The sequence below is a fragment of the Phyllosticta citribraziliensis genome (genome assembly GCF_038025025.1).
Source record: "Phyllosticta citribraziliensis strain CPC 17464 chromosome Unknown J3D65scaffold_15, whole genome shotgun sequence".
Lineage (NCBI taxonomy): Eukaryota > Fungi > Ascomycota > Dothideomycetes > Botryosphaeriales > Phyllostictaceae > Phyllosticta > Phyllosticta citribraziliensis.
The window spans coordinates 193,204-215,253 of NW_027117352.1; the positions used below are offsets into that span (position 1 = coordinate 193,204).

The window sequence follows — 22,050 nt, forward strand, 5'->3', positions numbered from 1 at the left end:
CTGAGTTTCTCTGCCTGTTTGTGATGCCTGTTTAAAGCCCGTTGGGCGATGCAACGTGGCTATCCTGCATTCAGACTAGTCTCCCTAGGTCCTATGTCGCTGCCAAGACTTGCACTGCCTTATAGTACACTAACCCCAAACAGATTTGTTGTTCCCGGGCGCAGATCAGTTCTACACAAGACCCTGCATAGATCAAGTCTTTGTATGCTCACTGCTCGTTAATGAGATGCTATTTGTAATTATTCATCTTTGAATTCACAAGCATTGTTCACTCAATGTTGCCAAATTAATTGAGACAGGAAAAATTGTTCCGAAGAATGTTTCTGACGCCTCTGTAAGCGCGACTACGCGTTCCTGCAATACTCAATCCCATGTCTGTGTGCGTCGAGCGAACGTTGAAATCCCATCGTGCTGTCACGACCAGCCATCTCGAGCCAAAAAGTGAGACAGGGCAAGTGTAACCATCAGAAGTAGCTCCGGCGCTCGAAAATTTTGTTGAATTTCATACCAGTTTATCTCTTTTGTGATCATTGTTTGAAGTCTGTGCTGTTCTTGGAGGGCAAAAGGAATATCCGCAAATCGGACAACACAAACTACCAAGGTGCCCAAAATATTTGCACTCTATCAGAACCCTGAGCTTGAGATCCATAACCTGTTTCTGAGTTTCTCACCAGGTGGCTTCCTGAAACCTCATGCTTTTGGGTTGACAAAACTGCCTGATCCGGTTAGCGCGAACCAATCCACCGCAAAAACGTGAACAACGTTCAATCCGGAAACTGGGCGCCAGTAAAGGCCAATCCACGCCCACGCTGTTGATAAAAGAAGCTTTTGAGTGGCTCGGACGAACGTGTTGGCGTCAAGGTAATCGAGAATGGGGCAGACCGAAAAGTCCAGAAGCAGACGCCATGTCCGCCGAGAAGCTTCTCTTGGGTCACACCGACGCTCACGACTCGACGATTCGACCTCTCCACCTTGGGATCCGTCTTGAAATTGTTCGTGTCTGTCATGAACCTGCGGCATCATGAATCCGACTGCCTTGCGGTCGGGTTCCACGTGAACTCCACATGAGGTTTCTTAGACGCGAAGGAAGCTTGAGATGGCTCAAATAGCAGTGTGAAATTTATAGAGGAAGCTAAATGAAACAATTAAAGAAGATGATGACACGAGGCCTGACGTTTGAAACCTGAACGCAGACCAAAATGGAACTTTTCCACCAAAAGCTTTTAGCTTGAAATTACCTCGCGATCCAGCAGTTATTGATAACATGTTATACATAGATTCGTACAGGCTCCGTCATGTGGAGAAGCCTTTTGGCGGCGGAGTGTAGAGACGGGAAGGTGTTCCAGTAACTGAGTTATTCGCAACGCAATTCGAGTCGGTCGCCATCGGATCTGGGACTTTGGTCGCGGAAGTAGTGGACCCAGTCACTGGTAGGCGAGGGGTCTTGCGGATCCTGGTAGTTTTCTCCGGCCATGAATATGGGTATGAGTTCTGATAGTGTCAGATTTGGAAAGCGAGGTGTGCATCGCAGCAGGTGCTCACCTATATCGAGTACTTTGTCCTTGGACCGTTTGAGGAATCGAGATATTTGTCGGCGGAGAATGAAGCCAAAGATTGGCACGAAGACTGTGACGAGTACACCGACGAGGCTGATGATCGCTTCATTTGACAGGGTAGATCTTGGAACCGGCGCGGGCGAGGGCGAGGGAAAGGGAGAGGGCAGGTGTGGGGGACTGTTTGTGTCTACGACAATTTCAGTCAATGTTGCGGTCTTGGAAAACATTGCCATACTGTTCATCTGGATGAGGAAGGAATGTGAGACCCAAAGCACGTGGTATTTGGGATGTGACCTCTGTTTCCAACTGGATCTGTACAAGGACGGACAAAAATATGGCGCGTAGGACTACGGAGAGTGTGGGAACGTTCTCTGGGAAGTGCGCTCCTCTTGTGAAGAAGACGGTGTGGATGACGCTTGTCGATCCCTCCAAAAAACAGAGGGGGGAAGGCGCAAGGACGTCCGGGGCCAAGGTCCGAGAGGCCGTCGATAACGGGGCGTGGCGAGGCTACGACGACAACTTGGCGGATAGTGTCAAAGGCAGCGGCATGTGTCCTCATTTACGCTGCCGACACGCACCGCAGAAATGGTTGTTGTGGGGAATCCTGCCATGGCGACCCGTACATGAAATGGAAGGACTTATGATGACGCTGGCGTTGGCGGAGTCGGCCTGGGCAAAGGATGGCACTGCAGGTACGGATGGTCTGCATTTTTGCCACTCGATCGCAGGTGTTGACACGCGGCGGTCCATGTGGTTGCAGCGCAGTAAGCCTCAAAGACGCACGAGAGACAAAAAGTAAATTTTCCCCAACACAACCCTTGAGGGCTGGGAAAAGGTCGGATATTTGAGAAGTTGATCACGGCAATGGTGCCTCATTCACTTCGCGCCTGGAAGAACCGGACTGCGGTCATCGGCATCACCGAACCAATTAGCCACCATGCGCTGTCGCATGAAACACGTTTGAATCCCCGTGGGTCAAACGAAACGTCGGCCGTACCTTGCAGCATACCTTGTCGACAACCTCTAATGACCTCCCGGCCGGCAAAGCTGCGGAGTCGGCAACCTCATTTTGAACGTCGCCCAGATTTGCTTGGCCACCGCGATGCACAGAAACAGCAGTGAGGTGGCTCCGGGACAAGCTCGTGCTGCGGACCAGCCACGAGACTCGTAACAGATGGCAGTTGAACCCACTCTGAGACCTCCACCGCAGTAGCCCGTGAAGGCAGGACAGGAGTTTTGCCTATCAACGCCTCATATCATCGCAAGAGCGGCGTTTCAGCCGTATGATCGTCAGGGCGTGGCACAAGCAACACGAGGAATGAATAGCCGTGAACGCATGGCGTGCGGCTCTCTGGGAGGCCGGCAATGTCGAGTGGACAAGAATGGACGCGACGAAAAAACATGAGACGAAGAGGCTCTGCGAAGGTTGGGAGAAAGTGAATTAGCCGCCCGGTGCCTGAAACGTTACCTCGCGTCCACTCGCCTGTTGCCTGTCGACTGTCGCCTGTCATCGGCTGCCACGTACGTACCTTGGCGGAAATCGCCGCGCACGAGCAAGCCCTGTGTCTGAGGAAATGTCGTACGACGCCTTTCACCTCGTGCAGGAATGGCACAAACGACCCATCGTCGCACGAGCCTGACGGCCACAAGTACCCCGCAGCCCGCGCATGAAAATCCCTTGAGACGGCCGCTTCGACTTTTCCAGAGTCGTTTTGGCAGAGATCAAGTGGAAGTCGAGTCAAGCGCGCTAACAAGTGGATCCAGGGCTCCACCACGGGCCGAGCCGCCTAGTCGATGATCGTCGCCTCGTGGCAAGGACTCCCTTGCGGCAGCGCGCTTCCACCTCGACCGACAGCACACATTCAACGGCCAAACCTCGACTTTCGCACAGTCGCACAGTCGCATAGTTTTGCATCCAGAGATGGATGATGATATAGCTTCAAGATTGCCAGGAGTCGAAACAACTCCGTCTTGAACAGGGGTATACATGCGAAAGGAATTGGTAAAATGCTGGCCTCAACTGCGAGGATGGGAGAGACAAGAAGAAAAGAAAAGAAACGACACGGAAAGGGGAACCGAAGGCCAGATTCGCCAATTCTATGATGCAACAGATACCTCCGTCCACGATGCCGCTTGACGTTCCGCAATCTACCTTGCTTGAAGGAGAGGCCGCATGCATGAGACGCTGAAGACAATTCAATGCCAGGAGAAAGTGTTTTTAGAGGTTCGGTAACGTCCCCTCAGGAAAGACTGGCTGGTTTCCCGCAAACTGTTCGATTTGACGATCGAGCCGGGGCGCCTCGGCCACAACTGCGCGGTCCAGATTCAGAATCAGGGACAGGTCGATGCGAGTGGAGAGCATTCTCGGGCGCTGATCTTGAGCCTGTTGCTGCTGCATGGATTGCAACGGAAGGATGGGGATCGATTCTGCATGAGTCAGCAAGTCCACAGATCTCGAGTCTCCATCTTGGCAGATTTTTGGGACTGACCGGGGTCTGATGCGCATGCAGAACGTTTCTTAAGGCGTCTTTGGACTACACGGAAGCCGAAGCCAAGGAGCGGCACGACGATCGCTACGCACACACCAGCGATTGCAATCTTCGCTTCGGCCGATAAGCCTGAGCTCCCTGCAGCCGCGGATGCAGCAGGCTGATTCGCTGTAGTAGTGTCTGTGGTTACATGAACACGTGGCCTGGTGATGGACTTCTCATCTGACTTACTGTTCATCTTTGTGGCACCCGATCGGGTGAATCGGACTGCTCTTAGACCGAAACTGAAATCTTTGCGAGTGCTCTGGGGTTTGGAGGTGCCTCTTCTTGCGAGGACGTGAATGTTATGAACAGAGAATGATTTGGTGCAATGAAGAAGACAAAGCGGAATTGAACTGGATGATACAAGACCGAGTCCAGAGAGGGTAGGCAGCTCATTATAGGCCTGAATTCATAGCGGAGAAACGGTGAGATGAAGCCAAAACTGAGAAATGGTGAGATGAAGGAGGATTTATTGGTCGAAGGGCGATAAATAAAGCGGGCTGTACAAAATGAAGAAGGAAGCGGGCTGTACAAAACACCAAGATCGCATATCCACTTCTGATGAAGAGGAGCCGAACGAGTTGGATGATGTCGAAGGAGAACTGAGAAAGAGGCGTGTGGTGCGCGGCCGGCACAAATGCAAGGCCACAGACGCTACGAAGGGAATGATGTCGAAAAGGGAACAGAGAAGAGAGACGTGGCGCGCGGGCCGGACAATCGCAAGATCACCTAACCATGGCTTGGCTACACAGTTGATTTACCCAAACCTAGAGAATGATGATGCGGACCTTCAAAGGGGGCTGTGCAGAGAGGGTGTAAAGTGGATTTGCCCGAACTCACAGAGAGATAATCTGAACCATCCGCAAAGGCAGAGAAACGGTGGCAGGCTATGCCCAGGTCCTACGAAACGGTAAAGGGGGCTGTGCTGTCGACCGAATATCAAAAGGCCGCGAGGGGATGTCCTTCTCAACGAGCTTCAGGCAGTTATCAGTCGCCAGTGCATAAGGCTAGAGTTCTTGCAATCCAGTCTTTACTTTACTCTGTTGCTCGTCGGCGTGTCGGAAGTCTCAAGCTGGAGAACTTGGTGAATCTATACCCTTAGTCGCATAATCCATAAGGTTGATGCATTTCCGATGATTGAGCGCTCAAAGGGGGCATCGGATCGCCTGGTGCGCGAAATGGTTGCCTCGCTTCGGATCGCTCAGCACTCTCTATTCCATCGGATGGATCCACATCTCATCGAAGGACGCAGGGAATTCCTAGACTATGAACCGAATTCGAGTCTGAATTTTGAGCTCCTGGTCCTTTTGCCATGTGCAGTGAGACACTGAAGTTATGGTTGCCATGTAGGCAATTGGTCGACAACGCAGTGGAGGCGCCGCATCATACGCTGACGCGCTCCATATTTCCTGTGCGCTGACAAGCTTCGCCACCACGAAACTCGCCTTGGCACAGCCCCCAGAAGAGGGCAGTGCAGTAATGAGAACGAGAGATTTGTTGCTTTCTCAGTTCTGGAGCAAAAAGCTCAAGGTCAAGTCCTCTCGACATGAATGCCAAGAAGACAAAAGTTCCAACCGCCAGAAAAGATGTCTGGTTTCTGCGCGCTGACAAGCGCCACACCAAAATTCGCCTTTGCACAGCCCACAAAAGGGGGCAGTGCAAAGATGAGAATGAGAATACTTGATGCTGTCGCAGCACTTCTCAGTCTGGAGCACAAGTCTCAAGAACTCATCTCGACCCGAGTACCAAGAAGACAAGATTGCCAACCACCACTAAGGATACCTAGTCACCAGCAGAGCACGTTCGAGCATCTCCAAGGCGCCATTCAGCGTGCCCAGTGCAGCCAGCCGCGTCCTTATCCACTCATGCTTGTTCGTTGAGTCGGAGCTGGCAGCAGAACCACGAGCATCATGAGCTCCGTCACGGACTGTCCGATCAATCGAGCAAACTGAGCCAAGCCGCACGAGACGCGGGATGACGTCGTCCTAGACAAAATGACGGGCAGTGGTTGAGGGAAAAAAGACAGAGAAGGCCTGCCATGGACACTGAAAGCCACGAGAATCACTTGGTACCCAGAGGATATCGCCAAGGGCTGAAGAGAGAAAAAGAGATGAGCAAGCCCAGCAGCCAGAGGGATGACAGTCAACTTCCTGCGGAAAGGCCTTCTCTGTTTGATTCCTGAAGCTTTACAATAAGGCAAGGCTCAGGGGCATCTGCAATGAAGAGATGATAGGGCAAGCAAGAGTCAAGAGAGGAGAAAGAGTAAACTAAGGGGGAAGAACACCGGAGCAAGTAGCAAGACGTCAAGAAAGGCCACGACTGACAGGAACACTGAGAGGACGCAAAGACCTCTGCTTCCGCACTTCCAACCAAGCCAACGCGAAGAGGGGTTTGACCATTTGCCTTCTCACCACCTGGCAGCGGCTTTGGCGCAACTCTGAAAGTCTAGCCGGCCATTTGGAGGAATGTTCCGCTTGCTCGAGTCGAGCTGACAGTTGCCGCCAGTCGTCCCCAGTTCAGCTGCACCCGGCTTCGCGCAAATTCAAGCAGTTTGGCGATTCGATTCAAGCTCGGCGCCCAGTCCAACCGGACACTCCGTTTGTCTAGTCGCAGTCCAGGCTGAACTCAAGTCGCAAACGCAGCGGCGCACGCGACCTCGTTCCCGTCTTGGTCGAAGGAGTGAGGCGAGGTAGATAGATGACGGCGCGCTATGATTGGTGCGGCAGAGCAGGCGAACCGCGTCGTGGTATACGGAGGACGAGGTAGGTCGTTCTTTCGGGCTACAGGGGGGTTGCGGCAACGCGATTGGCTGGCGCAGCCGTACGAAGGTTGCGCGCGGAGACGCACTGTTGCTCGTGCTCTGGTCGGAAATGCCGGCAGCGTGTCATGCCGAAAAACAAGCTGGTGTTGGACCGACTGGCGAAGCGCTGGAGGAAGTCTGAATGACGTCTGGACTGGCAAGACAGTTCGGGCTTGCAGCGACTTAAAGTCTGTGAATCGCATTGTCGGCAGTCGGCTTCGAAGATAGGCGCTGCGGAGCCGATCCGTCCCAAAGCGGAAAGCCCGGCGACAGCGTGCTGCTTAACTCTCCCGAGTCAGGAAGACGAGATAGAGTTCGGCCTGTTCCAACTACAGTAGTTCATGCAGGGCATAGACTCTTTTCAGCCCCAGTCGTCAAGTCAGCTGCAAATCCAATTGCCGGTATTGGTTGCAATGCCGCATGAGCGCGATTGATTCGCGTCTCCGTCCGAGGGTCCTGGGATGTCGGATTGCTCGTTGGCAGCGGCAAGGCTGGCTCGCGCGTCTCCGATGCTGAAAACTAGCGAGTCGAATCGAGATTTGAGAATGTGGCTTTTGTTTTCAAGGCCTTGTTTGCTCGTAGCCAGATGAAGTGTCGGTCCCGGCAGTCTGCAAGAGGCGTAACCTTGGAAGGATCGGCTCGCCTAGGCTGAGATGTCTTACAGTTTCCCGGGAACAAGTTTTTGGCGACTGCAAGTCTGCTTGTCGGTCTGGAGCGCGCAGCCATTCACGGCAATGATGTAAACGAAAAGTGAAAGGGTGTTGGAATAGAGATGGAGGTTAACGGGCGCGATGCTGTCTATATTGCAGATTCGAAAGGCAATAAATCGCTCAACATGGTCGATAGCCAATCAGAATGGTTCCGTTGATGCATGTTTGACGCAGAGCAAACACCAATAGCTTCCATGGCAAACTTATGCTGTCGTGTAGCCGGGTAGAAGCGCCACTCGGACGTAGGCTACGAGGCTGGTGGCGCATCCAAACACGACACACGACAGACTCCTTGCGTCGATTGGAACATCGGGCGTCTGGCTGGAGTCGAGATGTTTTGGCATGGTGGCGGCCGTGACATGGCACCGGCCTGATGGGCTGATGCGGCCGTAATAGAGGGTTGTTGGGGATCCATCAAGGTCTTGGGAGCACGCTACCGGGGGGATTGATATCATTATGGATACCGACAAGACGGTTGCAGGTTGCAGAAGAGGAGCCGCTGTCGATCGTTTCCAGGGCGCATGGGCTGTGGAAATTCCAGAAGGCAGAGGCGGCGGCTCTTGATTCTGCAACAAGGTCCACGTGGGGGGAGGCCGAGGCGACGTCCGGGTCGCGAGGCGTGGACAAGGCAGATTTTTCATCGCGGTCAGCCAAGAGGGCGGAGAAGGCCGATTCGCGCTTGGCAGTTGGCGTCGTGATCTTGTCTTGCGGGCGGCATTGCTTCGGTTGCTTGAAAGGCATGAGGCGGGCTTGGGAGAAGGGGCCCAGCTTCGCTCATGGCCGTGATGGCTTGCAGTATGGCGCGGCGAAGGATGGAGCGGCGAGGCAAACGAGAGGGTCGGGTAGCATTGGTGTCGTAAAGGTCGAGGGTTTGGCAGGGACAAGCGAGAGGGACGCGGTGTTTGGTGGTTGCAGAGGGGAGAGGTGCAGCTGGGTGGTGTTGCGGGCGTCGCGGCATGATTGGCTCAACACCAACACGTGGGATCCATGATTGGCTCTGGGCGTGTTTGCGCTGCCAACGGCGACACTTTGCGCCCAGGACTTGGCCGCGTGCGTCTCGCCCTTGGCAGGTCCGGGACACTAGTCATTATTCCCTGCTCGTGCACCTGTCACACCTTGCCATTGGCCTCGCAACCCTCTTGTGCCGTTATGGTTGACCCTCGATGTCGGCCCCCAGATTCCTTTTCAGCACCTCGCTCCGCCCAATGAATGAGCCTTTCCCCCGATGGTTTAGTCCCTACATATATCTCCCATCCACCTCACCACCTGCCGTCGCGTCCTTGCAGTGTCACTTTGCATCCATCGTAGCACCATCTCTTCCGCCAGGCCGGCTCCGCCTTCACCATGGCCGCCGCTCCACCCGTCCACAAGACCGCTGGTGGCAACTCTGCCTTCCACAACTACCACAACGATTACGGTCAGCCTCCTCCTACACCAAAACTACCCACCCCCTCCTTGCTGACCTTTAATGCAGCACACATTGCCGACCCCAATGAGCGTAGACGTCTGGCCCTGGCCGAGATTGACAAGGCCCCCTTCGGCTGGTATCACGTACGCGCCATCGTCGTCGCCGGCATTGGTTTCTTCACCGATGCCTACGATCTCTTCGCCATCAACCTGGTCACGCCCATGCTGGGCGTGGTCTACTGGCAAACCCGTCCTGGCGCCAACAGAGGCAGCATCCCCGAACCCTCCGACACGGCAATCAAGGTTTCCACCAGCGCCGGTACCGTCATTGGTCAAATTGGCTTTGGTGTTCTCGCCGACATTGTCGGCCGCAAGAAGATGTACGGTCTGGAGCTCATCATGATCATCTTTGCAACTCTCGCCCAGGCTCTTTCTTCCAGCTCTTCCTCCATGTCCATTGTCGGTCTCCTCGTCTTTTGGCGTGTGCTCATGGGTATCGGTATCGGTGGTGACTACCCTCTGTCATCCATCATCACTTCCGAGTAAGTACAGCCACTACGCAGACAGGATACAAAGACTGACAGGAACAGGTTTGCCACGACCAAATGGAGAGGTGCCATGATGGGTTCCGTCTTTGCCATGCAAGGATTCGGTCAATTTGGCGCTGCCATCATGGCTCTTATCGTCACTGCTGGCTTCAAAGACTCCCTCGAGACGGCCAAGGGCCCCTCGACTTGCTCCGGCGTCTGTGGTATCGCCACTGACAAGATGTGGCGTGTCATCATCGGTTTTGGCGCGGTTCCCGGCTGCATTGCCCTCTACTACCGCCTGACAATTCCCGAGACTCCCCGCTACACTTTCGATGTCGCCCGCGATGTCGTCCAGGCCGGCTCCGACGTCAAGGCCTACAAGTCCGGCCAACATGAGGGTGTCCCCGACGAAATCACCCGCATCCAGGCCATGCAGGAGCAAGCTCCCCAACTCGAGATCCCCAAGGCCAGCTGGGCCGACTTCTTCCACCACTACAGCCAGTGGAGGTACGGCAAGGTCCTCATCGGCACGGCAGGCTCGTGGTTCTTCCTCGACGTTGCCTTTTACGGCTTGGGTCTCAACAACTCGGTCATTCTCAAGCAGATTGGCTACTCCAAGGGCCACACCATGTACGAGACGTTCTACAACAACGCCGTCGGCAACCTGATTCTTATTTGCGCCGGCGCCATTCCTGGGTACTGGGTGACGGTCGCCACGGTCGACACCGTCGGCCGCAAGCCCATTCAACTGATGGGCTTCGTCTTGCTGACCATCCTCTTCTGCATCATCGGTTTTGCGTACCACAAGCTCAGTGGTGGTGCTCTGCTCGGTCTCTACGTCTTGTCTCAATTCTTCTTCAACTTTGGTACGGCCTTGTCCCTTTCCACGCTCTTCGCGAGAATAATCCACTGACTCGATCTCTAGGCCCCAACTCGACCACTTTCATCGTGCCAGGCGAGTGCTTCCCAACGCGCTACCGCAGTTCGTCGCACGGTATCTCGGCGGCGGCAGGCAAGGTCGGCGCCATCATCGCCCAAGTGCTCATCGGACCGCTGCGCACGCGCGGCGCCACCAAGGCGGGCGACTCGCCGTGGCTCAACCACGTCATGGAGATCTACGCGCTCTTCATGTTCTGCGGCATCTTCACGACGCTGCTGATCCCGGAGACGAAGCGCAAGACGCTGGAGCAGCTGGCGGGCGAGGTGCCCGGCACGCCCGAGTACGACCCGTCGGAAATGAACCACACGCGCGCCATCAGCGAAGGCAGCCTGAACGGCGAGAGCGTGACGGTCGAGAAGGGCAGGCCCGAGGATATGGCGTAGATGGTGTCTTGTTTGTTGCTTTGACGACGACGACGACGACGACGACGACGACGCTGCTCGCCTGCCGCCTTTTCCATGGTCGTGGCAGGCAGTGTGGGTTGGCTGGGCGCGCCGCCGCTTTCTCCCTTCCTTCGTTTTAATATATCACGGGCGGGTCGAATGGTCGCTCTCTTGTTTTCTTCCTCTTCCTCTTCTCCTCCATTACACACGCTTCTCAAACCCGATCCTTAGCTCGCTTGCCCCTCGTACCTCGACATACCCCTCGACACGCAAGACTGAACGGACGGACGGATTGACGGAATGGAACGGATGGCCTTGGGCTGGTTGGTTGTTTGGATGGTCGGTGCGTGGGCGGTTTTCTGCGACCAAACAAATCGCTTTGGGGTGGTCGTCTTGCTTTCCTCTTCCCTTTTCCCTCCAAAATTCAAATCTAGACAGCGAAGAAAAGATTCGATCGCGCCGCTAAAAATGCTCTTCCATCTCTGCTCTTGCGTCTTTCATCTTGTAACTGCGACGGGTAGTAGGTAAAGTAAGGCCTGTCAGCTCGCGCCCCACACAGCAGAACGATCTCGCGGCCCCCGGAATCCAGGATCGAAGGGTGGGTGCGGTGGGTGGATTTATCCGTCGGCTCGGCACATCTTCCGCCGCGGGCAGGTGGGGGCCATGTTGTGATCGGGCCGAATATTGGACGGTGCTGAGCACGGCATGGCGACGAGAAGGAAACAAACGGATGGCGATGATTTGAAGATTGGTGCGAGTCGAGAGCTGGAGAGGAGACGAGGGATGCGCGAGGATGCTGCAGACGCTTTACCTATAGAAGGACAGTAGGAACGTGCGTGTTTGCGCGTCGTCGCAGGGCACAGGGAGACGGAACGAATCCAAGGAACTCCTGAAGAAGACACCACAAACCGTCGGCAAGCAGCACATCTCAAGTGACGTCTCTCCCATCGGCCCAGCAAGTCGGCTCAGTGCGTTAAACCTGTTCCTGACGCTGCGGTCGTCGCTCAAGCGAGGCAGGGCAGCGACTGTCCGCCCCACATTTCTCCCGGTCCCCTCCCTCGCTCGCCTCTCCCGGCTCCCGCCCGCGCGCGCCGCCATCGAACGGTCCGTCTGCTGCTCGCTCCACATCTGCAGGGAGGGAGAGGGGGAGGTGCTGGCGAACGCCCAAGTCAGCACTGTTGGGCAAGGATTTCAGACCACTCTGTAAAACAGAGCAGACTTGCGGTTCGTTAATCTGATCTTGTTTCTCACGGCTCTTGCAAAAATGGCGTCGAGCAATAATAATAGACACACACACATCTTACACACCCAGTCCCAAGCATCCGGATCCCAGGCAGACACGGCAGGCGCAGCTATACACATTACCTACATGATGCAGCCAGCAACCGCGCACCACTTCCCTCTGCATCGTCTGCTTCGTCTACTGCACCTCATCCCCCCCATCCCATGCCGCCGATGCGAGCCACCAACAGATGCCTCCGCCCGCCTGCATGCAACGCATGCACCCACCCGCTGTGCCGCCGCCGCCGCAGCCCGCGGACCGGGGTCCTGTCCAATCACACGCCGCCAAATCGCTCCGCGCCGTCCAGTGTTGAACGTCGCCGGGACTTCTGCGGCGCCGTCGGTCGGAGCGACGGCGGGTTGTGTGGGATGTGATCAAGGGCATGGGGCGCTCGAGACGCGAGGGACAAGGGACGGGAAAAAGGAATGGTGGGTGGAGTGGTGGTGGAGGCGTTGGGTGGAGGGGAGGGGAGGGGAGGGGAGGCAGCAGGTACGCGTGGAGTAGGCCATCGAGCTGGACTTTGCTCTCTCTCGCTCTCCCCGCATCTAGTGTCTCGTCACGCTGGATATGAAGATGGCATACAGCCGTACATGCACTCTCGCTGCCACACACCAAGACGGTGGTGTGGATTCTCGTCAGGGAGAAACGGGAGCGGCCAGGAGAGCCAAAATTAGCTGATTTGTTGCTGCGGCCCGAAGAGAGACAGATGGCCTGCCAGGGTCTAGGGTCTCGAACCACCGGGCGAACTCGAGCCGGTGCCAGCTGGCTGGGCGCCGGCGGCGGAGATGTGTGGGTTGCATTTAATCCGTTCGCAATGGAATCGATGATGCCGCGCCTGTTGGTTGTTGTGTTCGCTGGAAATGCGAGTCGTGTTGCTGAAGGGAAACGCGTGTAGGAGCCGTCGTTCTGGAAAGCAGCGCCGTCTTCTTTTGTTCTCCTCTGCTGCGTACCGTACACCGTACACGGTAGCACAGTGAACTCGCAACACCATTATCCAACTACAACAATAACAAACGCTGCTCTCCTGTCGTCTGCCTCCAGTCTCAACACGCACATTTCATCCATCCCCCACATGGAGCTGCATCGATCAGCGCGAGCCTTCGGCCCACGCATCCATCCACCAATCGCCAAACTCCACTGTCCTGTCCGCCCCGATCCACGACGCACCCGCCGTAGTGGTAACCACCCCACAACAACCAACCGAAGCGGCCAAGCAGCCAGCCAGCCAGCCAGCCCTACCCCTAAACCCACCCTCGCGCCCATTCATCCATGCCCTTGGGTCTCCCTGCCCTGCCCTGCCCTCCCCTGTCAAATCTCCGGCCCGCGCTGCTGCTGCTGCTGCTGCTGCTGCTGCCCTCCCTCTGCCTCGGTCGCAGCCTAGATGCCTGCCCTGCCCTGTTGCTGCGCCATCCCCGGCGCGGCAGGTCGAACTAAGTCCACCTTCGAACGTCGCGTCCTGCTGGAAGGGCCGAATGTGACGGTCCTTCCTCTCTCCTTTGCTTTGGTGCTTCGCGCTCGTCTTGGTTGGCCCCCAATAATCTGCGGGCGGGCGGGCCTTGCCTTGGCTCGTCGTGGTGCGTTGGACGCTTGTGAGGCCGTGGCTAGGTACATGTACTTAGCTGCTGGCCTACCTATGTACTTTTTGCTGTTGGGTTTCCGGCTCTGGCTGTTTTCTTCCTCTTGGTCGGACGTCCGTGGCCCGAGTCTTCCTGTGCTTGTTGTTGCATCGCATGCCATGTCGGAGTGGGGTCGGGTGCTCTCAGGACCTGAGCCTCGGTGTGCTAGGTTGCTGTCTTGGCTGCGCGTGATGGAGCGGTAAGACTTCTAGAAGCTTCTTTTCCCTTTTCGTCTGTCTGTTTTGTTTCTCGTCATTTTTTTGAGCCGCACCCTTCACCCTTCACGCAAGGACTTGACCAGCGGCACCTCTTTCCCACGTCGGATTGCCACATGCACATAGCCAGCGTACCCCAACACCCCCGCTTGTGCTGCGAGAGGACACTCCGGGAATCAGCCAGCAGTTGCCATGTCGCCTCGTCGAGACGTGGATGGGAAACTCCGCCACGTATCATTCTGCACTACCAGCTGCCATCTCTAGCAAAACACAAACTGGCAGCGTACCGATTGTTTGTGGTATATATGCAAACTACCCATTGCAACCTTCGCTCCCCCGCTGCTATGCAGACATGAAAACGCGGGCGATCTGATGTGGACTGACGCTGTCCTCTTTGCGCATCCGAATGCTCCCGTGGTAATTTCCAACTTTGTCCTCATTTATCGGAACCATCTCCTTTCATCAACACATACTCCCTTTCGCTTGTCCCAAAGCTGAAGACGTCGTACGGCATCAACTCGACATATCGCGACCCTTCAATCCTCTTCTTGTGCAGAAACGTCCCGTTGCTGCTCTCCAGATCAATCAGGTATGGCCGCACCTGGCTTTTGGCGTCGCCAAACTCGTTGGTCCGCGTCGTGTGGCGGAACTGGAGCACCGCGTGCTGCTTGCTCGCGCTCGGATGCTCGAGCACCATGTCGGCGATCTTCACCTCCCGTCCAAAGAGCCAGCAGCTGCGGCTATACAGCGGCGTCGAGGCCAACAGGTCCTTGCCCTTGAATATAAAGAGTCGCCAGTCGGCCTTTTGCGGCGGCTTGCGCGCGTCGGCCGGCTCGTTGTACTTGAGGACGATGTTGGTGCCCTCGACCATGTTGGCCTCGCGCGCAAGCAGGCCCGTCTGATTGAAGTTTGGCTTCTCCTTCTCGACGGGCTTCTCGACTGGCCCGCTGTCGCTGTTGCCATTGTAGGCGGCTTCTTGGGAGGGCAGCGGTTTTGTGGAGCGTTTGCTGCGCGGAGGCGACGGGCTGGTCGACGGCTTGCGGCGCTTGGGGGAGCGCGAGCGCGAACGGCCGCCGCGTCCGCTGCGCCGTGAGGAGCGTGGTGAAACTGAGCGCTCGCTCGTCCTGTCCTTGCGATGTGGCCGTGTTGGACTGCCCGAGCGGTCCCTGTGGCGCCGTCTTCTCTCGTGCCTGTCGCGAGACGCGCTCCTGCTGCGATTGCGGTCGCCGCGGGATCTGCTCAGGCTCCTCTTCCTCCTCGAATCATCTTTGGTATCGTCTCTTTTGCGTCGATGGCTTCGTTCCCGGTCCCTCGACTCGTCCCGGTGCCGCCTCGGGTGTTTGCTTCTGCAGTCGTCCGGGCTTCGTGAATGCCGTTGACGGCGGCGTTCTCTACGATGGTCGTCTTCGTCTAGATCCCGCCCTCCGCCACGGCTGTGGACCCTTTCTTCCGACAACGACCGTCTGCGTTCGCGCCGTGGCGGGGAGCGTGGCGGACGTGACGTTGATTCAGAGTCTGTTGCCATGGGGGTTGGGAGGAGATTTGTTGACGGCGGGAGCAGATGGCTAGGCGGCGGACGGGTAGCGCGGCTCAACCGGCTAAGAATAAACCGATGGCCGTAGTGGTTGGCGCAAATGAGGTTGTTGTGTGGATCTGAGATTGCAGTGAGTGGGCTTGCAAAGCGTCGAACGGCGGCGCTCCGCCAAGCGAGCGACGTCAGTTGCCGCGGGGAGGGACTGAGGGAGGCCTGCTCCACCAACTCTCTCCCGTCACCATGCAGCTTCTTGTTTACCTCGGCGGCTAAGTCAGCTGCTATTGACATCACTCACGGCTCTCGAAACTTGTACTACACCACGGTGCAGGCCATGTCGTCAAAACTGGCGCGTTCTGCCTTTCGTTTCATCGTCGATGGTGGAGCCTCCCTTGCAGACGTTGCAGATGGCATACTTTGTGCAGCCTGTCCTCTCTTCTCGTCCACCTCTTCTCCACTGCTTTTGTATCCGCTGGGAACGCGTGCATCTGTGTAGCATACTGACGTTGACCGCATCAAGTTTCTCGACCGAACTTGCATTCCTTCATCTCTTTGCATTTAGTTTTTGCAAGCCCGTCGCTTGCTCTTCAACCCGGCACTTTTTTCCTCGTCTTCTTGTGCAGCGCTTTCCTTGTCAAGTCCAACCTCTACCTACCATGACGCCCTCGTCATGTCGTCAAGAAAGATTTTTCCTTGGACAAGAAGGGAGCGGAGGAACGCCCTCAGATCCTACCGCGTCGATGGCTTAATACCAGTGGCCATGTACGAGCCGCACTCTGGCCGAGCAAGAGCAATTCGAAAACGAAAGGTAAGCAAGTCGAGGCCGCGCGTCAGATCAGAGAGAGGAGCCTGCGGTTAGCTTGGTAGTCCGTGGAGAGCCGTCGCGTTGGCGCGCAACGTGCGTTTTGAGAACGGCTCCATTTTCTGAAACCACCGGACGCGGGAGCATGTCATCTCTCATTGACAACACCAAATAGAAGAGCCACCGGCCAAAGCCTCATAACATTGCCATTCCTTCACCGCGAACCTCGTTCGCATCATGTTTCGCTCCTCCCTCGGTGCTGCACGATGCTGCGCTGACCTCCGTCTCGTCCGCCTCACACCTCTTCGCCGCCGCCGCCACTGACATGTTGCGCTCTCCCAACCTCAACAATGTTGTTCCGCCCCAATCCGTACAGACTCTTCCCTCGACCCAGTATCGCGCCAACGCCACCCCGTCGCTCCCTGGTATCGCAGAGCTGCCTGGCTCGCTGCTCCAGGAAAACCAAGGCTTCCCGGGGGACGGCGACTCCCAGGATGAAAATAGACCGACTGTAACAGAAAGCGCGGGGAGTCCACGTCTCCAAGGCCAAGAGCCGGATTTGGCAACACGGCTAGCCGCGGCGCGCAAACGGTGCCTAACCGTAAACACTGCCGCTATGCCAACAGACGCAATGAGCCCCGGTCTGAGCACCGGCGGCACCCAGGCTTCCAGAATGTCTCGTCGGAGTGGCGACTCGAGATCTGCTAGTTACCGGAGCAGCGATTTCATGGGACGAAGGGGCATCCATAGCGACAACAGCTCCATGTTTTTCATGCCCTTGACAGAAATAACAGAAGGATCGAGTGTTTATGGAGGCTCCGAGGGGTGCAGCACACCCTCCAAAGTAAGCAGCCACAAATCTTCCATCACGTGCTTCTACTACCATGGAGACCTCCGTCGAGACTTGTTCCTCTTTCAAAGTAAAGCTGACAGGGTCGGCGCAGACTTCCAATGACCCTGAGGCGCCTGCTTCCGAGAATTTGCAGGAGACCGTCCTCGCAAGAAACAAGACCATCTTCAACCTGAGGTCTCAGTTTGTCAATTTGCGCAAGTCTCACAAGGCGCACATTCGGACTCTGGTCGATGCGCATACCAAAGACATTGAGGCTATGAAAAGTTATATCGATTTCTTGGAAAGCACACGTGGAAAATGTGAGAGCCTTCTCCCCACTGGCGCGAAACTGCTAATGCGCCCAGCAGCACCAGACCAGGACCAAGATGGAGAAAAGAGCGTTTCCAAGCCGGTCACAGCGGACCCGCCTCAATTGCCACCGTTCAGCGCATCCTCGATAGCCCCACGTACACCTGCCAAAGATGGCGACTCGAAAATGAATGACGATGATAGAGATTCTGCCGAATCAGCCAAAGATTTTGAAGAATTGGCCAAGGTCAAAAAATCGCTCTATCACGCAAATTGCCAGATCCAGGCCATGAAGGAGCAAATGGAAGATTTGGTTGCCAAGAAGGACTCGTACAAGGAAAGAGCTGTGGACTTTGAAGTAAGAGTGCGGAACAACCAGGAGATCATTGTCGATCTGCGCGACACGGAATACAAGCAGGAGTCGGAAAACAGAAGACTGCAGGACAAGCAAAAGAAGCTCAAAGAGCAACTGGAAACTCTGCAGAAGCAACACCAAGAGCACATCAAGAATCTTGTACAGGAGAACGAGTCTGCCAAGCACTACGCCGAACTGCTATCCGACCAACTGAAGAGCAGAAAGGGACCCAACGACACCAAGACGACCGTTGCCGAATTGCTTACCATGGTCGAAAGCTTGAACAAAGCGCTGAGAGAAAAGAACACCCGCATCCAGGAGCTTGAACGCCAGAACCGCGCGCTGCAACTCGATCACGACGAAATGGAGCACAAGCACGCTGCCTACGTTGCTAGACACGACGAGGCACTTGCTCGCGAGACGAAAAAGAGACGCAAGCAGATTGAAAAGGCCAAGGAGGCAGAAACTCAAATTTCAGGCCTCAAGATGCTTGTTGAGGAACAGGGCAAGGAGCTGCAATCTGTGCAAGCAGAATACGAGCGCCTGCGAAAATTGCTGCATGCGGAATTGAGAAATCAGGCCAAGGATGCACTTTCAAGAGGCTTCATCGCCAGCAAACCATCAAACAACGACGAGTACTTCGAGCAAATTCTCAAAGATACTCGGAAACGCGTGCAAGACTTGATTGCCCAAGAGTCGCAGGCCAAGTCTTACGAGCCGGCATTCAATCCATACGAACGCGTCGAGCAATTGGAAAAGGAGATTGAGTTTCATGTCCGCGACCTTATTCACTTCAAGCGAGAAGCACGAGGCTTCAAAAAGGAAGTCAAACGCGCAAACAGCAAAATTTCTGATCTCAGCACTAGTCTGATGGCATTTTCTGCGGAGCCGTCTCCCGCCTCGGCCTTGTCAGCACCAACTAAACAGTTCCTTCTCAAGGACTCTCCAGATCGACGCCCAAACGGCCTGGGCATCTCTGGCCCTGCTAAATCTGCCGATTCGCCCGAGGTCTTCCGATTTCCGGCTTCGACTCAGACCATCACTGCTCCGCCCACTATGCGTGGTGTCCCGCATTCTGCACCCTTACCACCACTACCACCGACCCCCTCGGCATCTACGTTTGGGTCACTGAACCGCTCACACAGCAACAGGCAGCTGCGTGGAGAAATTCCGGTTCAGTACACCCCGGCCCCGGCACCTCCTCCCATGGCTCCGCCTCCCAAACCTCCGAAGCTCCATCGTCCAGACTCGGAGACGCTGCCCGCTCCTTTCCTGCAGCAGATTCCCCGGACAAAACGACAACCAAAGAAACATAAACCACCAGCTCTCTCCATTACTGCACCGCCCTCTTCACAATCGGAAAACACGAGGACGACGCCGTCGCCATCTACATACTCGATACCTACAGAGCACAAGCCGACACCTCCGCTGCCCTCAGCCACTCTGGCTCCCCCCAAGTCTCCATCAGGTCCCCTTCACAGGAGAACACCGTCGGAACGCTCCTTTGGTCTCCTCTCTCCATCCAGCTCACAACCTGCGCCGCCTTACACTTCGGCTGCAGCATCTGACAAGCCGAGTGCTTCTCCGTCTCCCTCCGGAGTCACCATAATGCCCAGTCCGCCTCCGCCTCCACCGAAGAATAAAATTATCCATGCGCCCTTGTCACTCTATTTGACGGCGCCAGCCCACATGTCGACACTCGACACGATCCGCTCAGACTCGACCGTCGATGGCATGTCGTTGGCCGACGGCGACGAAAACGAAGACGAAGACCAGCCTCTGCTCAAGCCGGGCAATCCGGAAGTGTTGCAGAGGAGCATGACAGCCAGCATCATATCAGGCTCTGACGAGGCTTCTGGCAGCATGATCGGCGTGGCACTGGGCGGCGAAGAGCACGCACGTTACGAGCGCGCGCCGCGGGACGAGCGACGCCACGGGCTGCTCCCTGTCAACAGGGACGAACACGCGTTCGAGAGCGCGCGCGAGAGCCGCGTCCGCGAGAGCTGGGCGCGCGAGGCCGTCGAAGCGCTCATGGCCGACGTGCTGGCGCGCGTCGAGGAAAACGACCGCGTCGAGCGCCAAAAGAGCCAGCGCAGCCAGCGGGGCCGCGGCGACGCTGCTGGCGCGGACACGGACCAGCGTGGTCCAAGAGACAAGTCGCTGCCCGGCGGGCCGGACGACGAGGATGGCGACGGCATCGGCAGGACGCTCCGGCGCCTGGGTCGGCGGCGCGGCATCGACGTCGAGGGCCTGCTGAGCCGCTACAGCAGGAAGGGCGTCGTGATGCAGGGCAAGGGCGAGGTGACGCAGTTCTAGAGACGACACGCGGGTGAGCTGAATTCGACGTGGGTACGATTTTTTGTTTCTGCATCTTTCCGCCCATCATCTTGCATACATCTCCTCGCATCATCATAGCGCGCGAGCATTTACCGCGCGCATACCAGCAAGCAAGCATGCATGCACGCACTTGATACCACCTCTGTCTTCCTTATACCATCAGCTGCATTACGTCCCTTCCAGTCTCTCTTTCCCCACCTTTTTTCCGCCTCCTTTTCTTTATGTTTCTCTCCTTTCTGTCGTTGCATGGCGCGGAGCCTCGTTTTCTCGTACACACGCTGCATTCGGAATTGACGGCTCAACTGAAGGGCGCAACGAGGGAAGAAGAGATCGCGCGGCGCAATGGGTGTTCGTGCTGGCGAGGCAAGACGACGCGTAACAGCACTCGGCATTCGGGTCGGCGGGCGGCGTGGGCATTTCTGCATCCCATATTACTTAGATACTCCTCCATATCTCCTCCCTATTGTATTATTGCTAATGTATATCAATATTATCTGCGGGAGAGAACGCGTTTCTCTTTCCGTGCTTCCATCAACTGACCTGTCTGCTTTTTCAGTTTTAATCTTGTTTGTGTCTGCTTCTTTGCGCCTGTTTCTTCGGTGCTGGAAAGGTGTCGGAGTTGTGGCACGGAGACGAGCAACGTGGAGTCGCGTGGCGGGGGATCCTCGTCGGAAAACGTGGGTCAGGCGGCCCGGCCCGTACTGTAGCGTGCGCTTTGTCTGACTCGTGAGCTTTGGTGTTTGCTAGAAGGAAACCTGGCGGCGTCATGATCCGCCGCTCATCATGTTGCGTCTGATATCCAGAGCGCAGTGGAAGTCAGGCTGAGAAGGTCTGTTTGCAGCTACAGAGACGGTACTATTACATACAGCCTTTGGTGAGTATGAGCCCTCACTTACTGTCAAAGCAAGTTGGTTGCTTCGAAGACGATGAATCGCTGACGAAAAGTTTCAGTTCGAGGAGATTGAGCCTTGCGCTTCCGACCTCTTCAAACGGAGTGTGTGGCTCTGCTGAACAAGCTCCGTTGATTGATCCTCACATTGGCTGCTGCCTGAGGGATTTGTGGGTTGCCAGCGCGTTGGGCACCGCTCGCATGCGAATACCTGAGCCACAATCCGCCTCCTGCATGGAAATGATGTCAAAGTGTCAAAATCACACTGCAATGGAGGAGGACAAGAGCAAATTCTGTTTCGGGAAATATTTTTGACGCAGCGAAAGGTTCAATTTGTGGTACGAAAATTGGAGCGAACCTTCTTGGGAATGCCAAAGTCGCTTGCAAAGGGCTGAAGCGGATCACTTGACAGATTAACTGCTAAATGGGCTCCTGGCACTTTGGGAAGTTGCACAGAAAAGGCCGCAGGCGCAAATTTTGACCATGGTCCTCTCCCCTGAAGGTCATAAATTGCCAGCCTTTTGCACGTTGCTCTCAGAAAAAAGTGGGGAAACCAGCGGGGCGGAGCAAGAGTGCAAGCTGTAGCAGAACAGCCGAATGGTCAGGGTTGTGTTCCTGATAAGCCATGAACGCCCACACTTTGCAACGGGCAAATCAGTTTCTTTTGGTCTCTGCAAGCAGGCCTGACAGGATTCGCAAGTCTCCTGCATGATTACGGGGAGTGGAGAATCACCAAGCTTGCGCGTACGTCTCTGATGGGCTGTGCAAGCCGATTCTATAAGATTGGACACCTGCACTGAACCACCTCTTCTTCTGAATTCTCGCCTTTTTTGGTTTGCATTTTACTCATCAGAATTCGACTCAAAACATCACGTTCCACCGGAGCCGAACTTCGGGCGATAGTAAGGCTTTGAATCGAATCAAAAAAGCATCACACTAAATTCTTTCACAGCCAGCGGCCTCCAATCTACATCCCCAGAAACGCCAGCCTCTACCCCGGTCGTTTCTCTCCCAACAGGCCACTG

General features: G+C 55.8%; 5 protein-coding genes across 5 annotated transcripts; 2 read left to right on the forward strand and 3 right to left on the reverse strand.

Moving 5' to 3' along the window:
* Positions 1-1,354: 1,354 nt before the first annotated feature.
* Positions 1,355-1,798, reverse strand: J3D65DRAFT_672221 (uncharacterized protein; the record flags this gene model as incomplete). The annotated part of the gene is made up of 3 exons (XM_066803462.1): positions 1,355-1,491; positions 1,543-1,743; positions 1,792-1,798. 3 exons carry the CDS (start codon positions 1,796-1,798, stop codon positions 1,355-1,357), a joined length of 345 nt encoding a protein of 114 aa, XP_066650185.1.
* A 1,976-nt stretch (positions 1,799-3,774) lies between these two features.
* On the reverse strand, positions 3,775-4,283 carry J3D65DRAFT_672222 (uncharacterized protein; the record flags this gene model as incomplete). Its single annotated transcript, XM_066803463.1, has 3 exons — positions 3,775-3,983; positions 4,046-4,225; positions 4,277-4,283. 3 exons carry the CDS (start codon positions 4,281-4,283, stop codon positions 3,775-3,777), a joined length of 396 nt encoding a protein of 131 aa, XP_066650186.1.
* A 4,512-nt stretch (positions 4,284-8,795) lies between these two features.
* Positions 8,796-11,334, forward strand: J3D65DRAFT_641337 (major facilitator superfamily domain-containing protein). The gene is made up of 4 exons (XM_066801880.1): positions 8,796-9,014; positions 9,072-9,546; positions 9,595-10,400; positions 10,460-11,334. Exons 1-4 carry the CDS (start codon positions 8,942-8,944, stop codon positions 10,855-10,857), a joined length of 1,752 nt encoding a protein of 583 aa, XP_066650187.1. The 5' UTR covers positions 8,796-8,941; the 3' UTR covers positions 10,858-11,334.
* Positions 11,335-14,406: 3,072 nt separating this feature from the next.
* J3D65DRAFT_672224 (SMAD/FHA domain-containing protein) lies at positions 14,407-16,263 on the reverse strand (the record flags this gene model as incomplete). Its single annotated transcript, XM_066803464.1, has 2 exons — positions 14,407-15,052; positions 16,235-16,263. The coding sequence occupies 2 exons, from the start codon at positions 16,261-16,263 to the stop codon at positions 14,407-14,409; spliced, it is 675 nt and encodes a 224-aa protein (XP_066650188.1).
* A 231-nt stretch (positions 16,264-16,494) lies between these two features.
* J3D65DRAFT_159104 (uncharacterized protein) lies at positions 16,495-20,297 on the forward strand. Its single transcript, XM_066794145.1, has 2 exons — positions 16,495-17,147; positions 17,248-20,297. Exons 1-2 carry the CDS (start codon positions 16,629-16,631, stop codon positions 20,113-20,115), a joined length of 3,387 nt encoding a protein of 1,128 aa, XP_066650189.1. The 5' UTR covers positions 16,495-16,628; the 3' UTR covers positions 20,116-20,297.
* Positions 20,298-22,050: the final 1,753 nt, after the last annotated feature.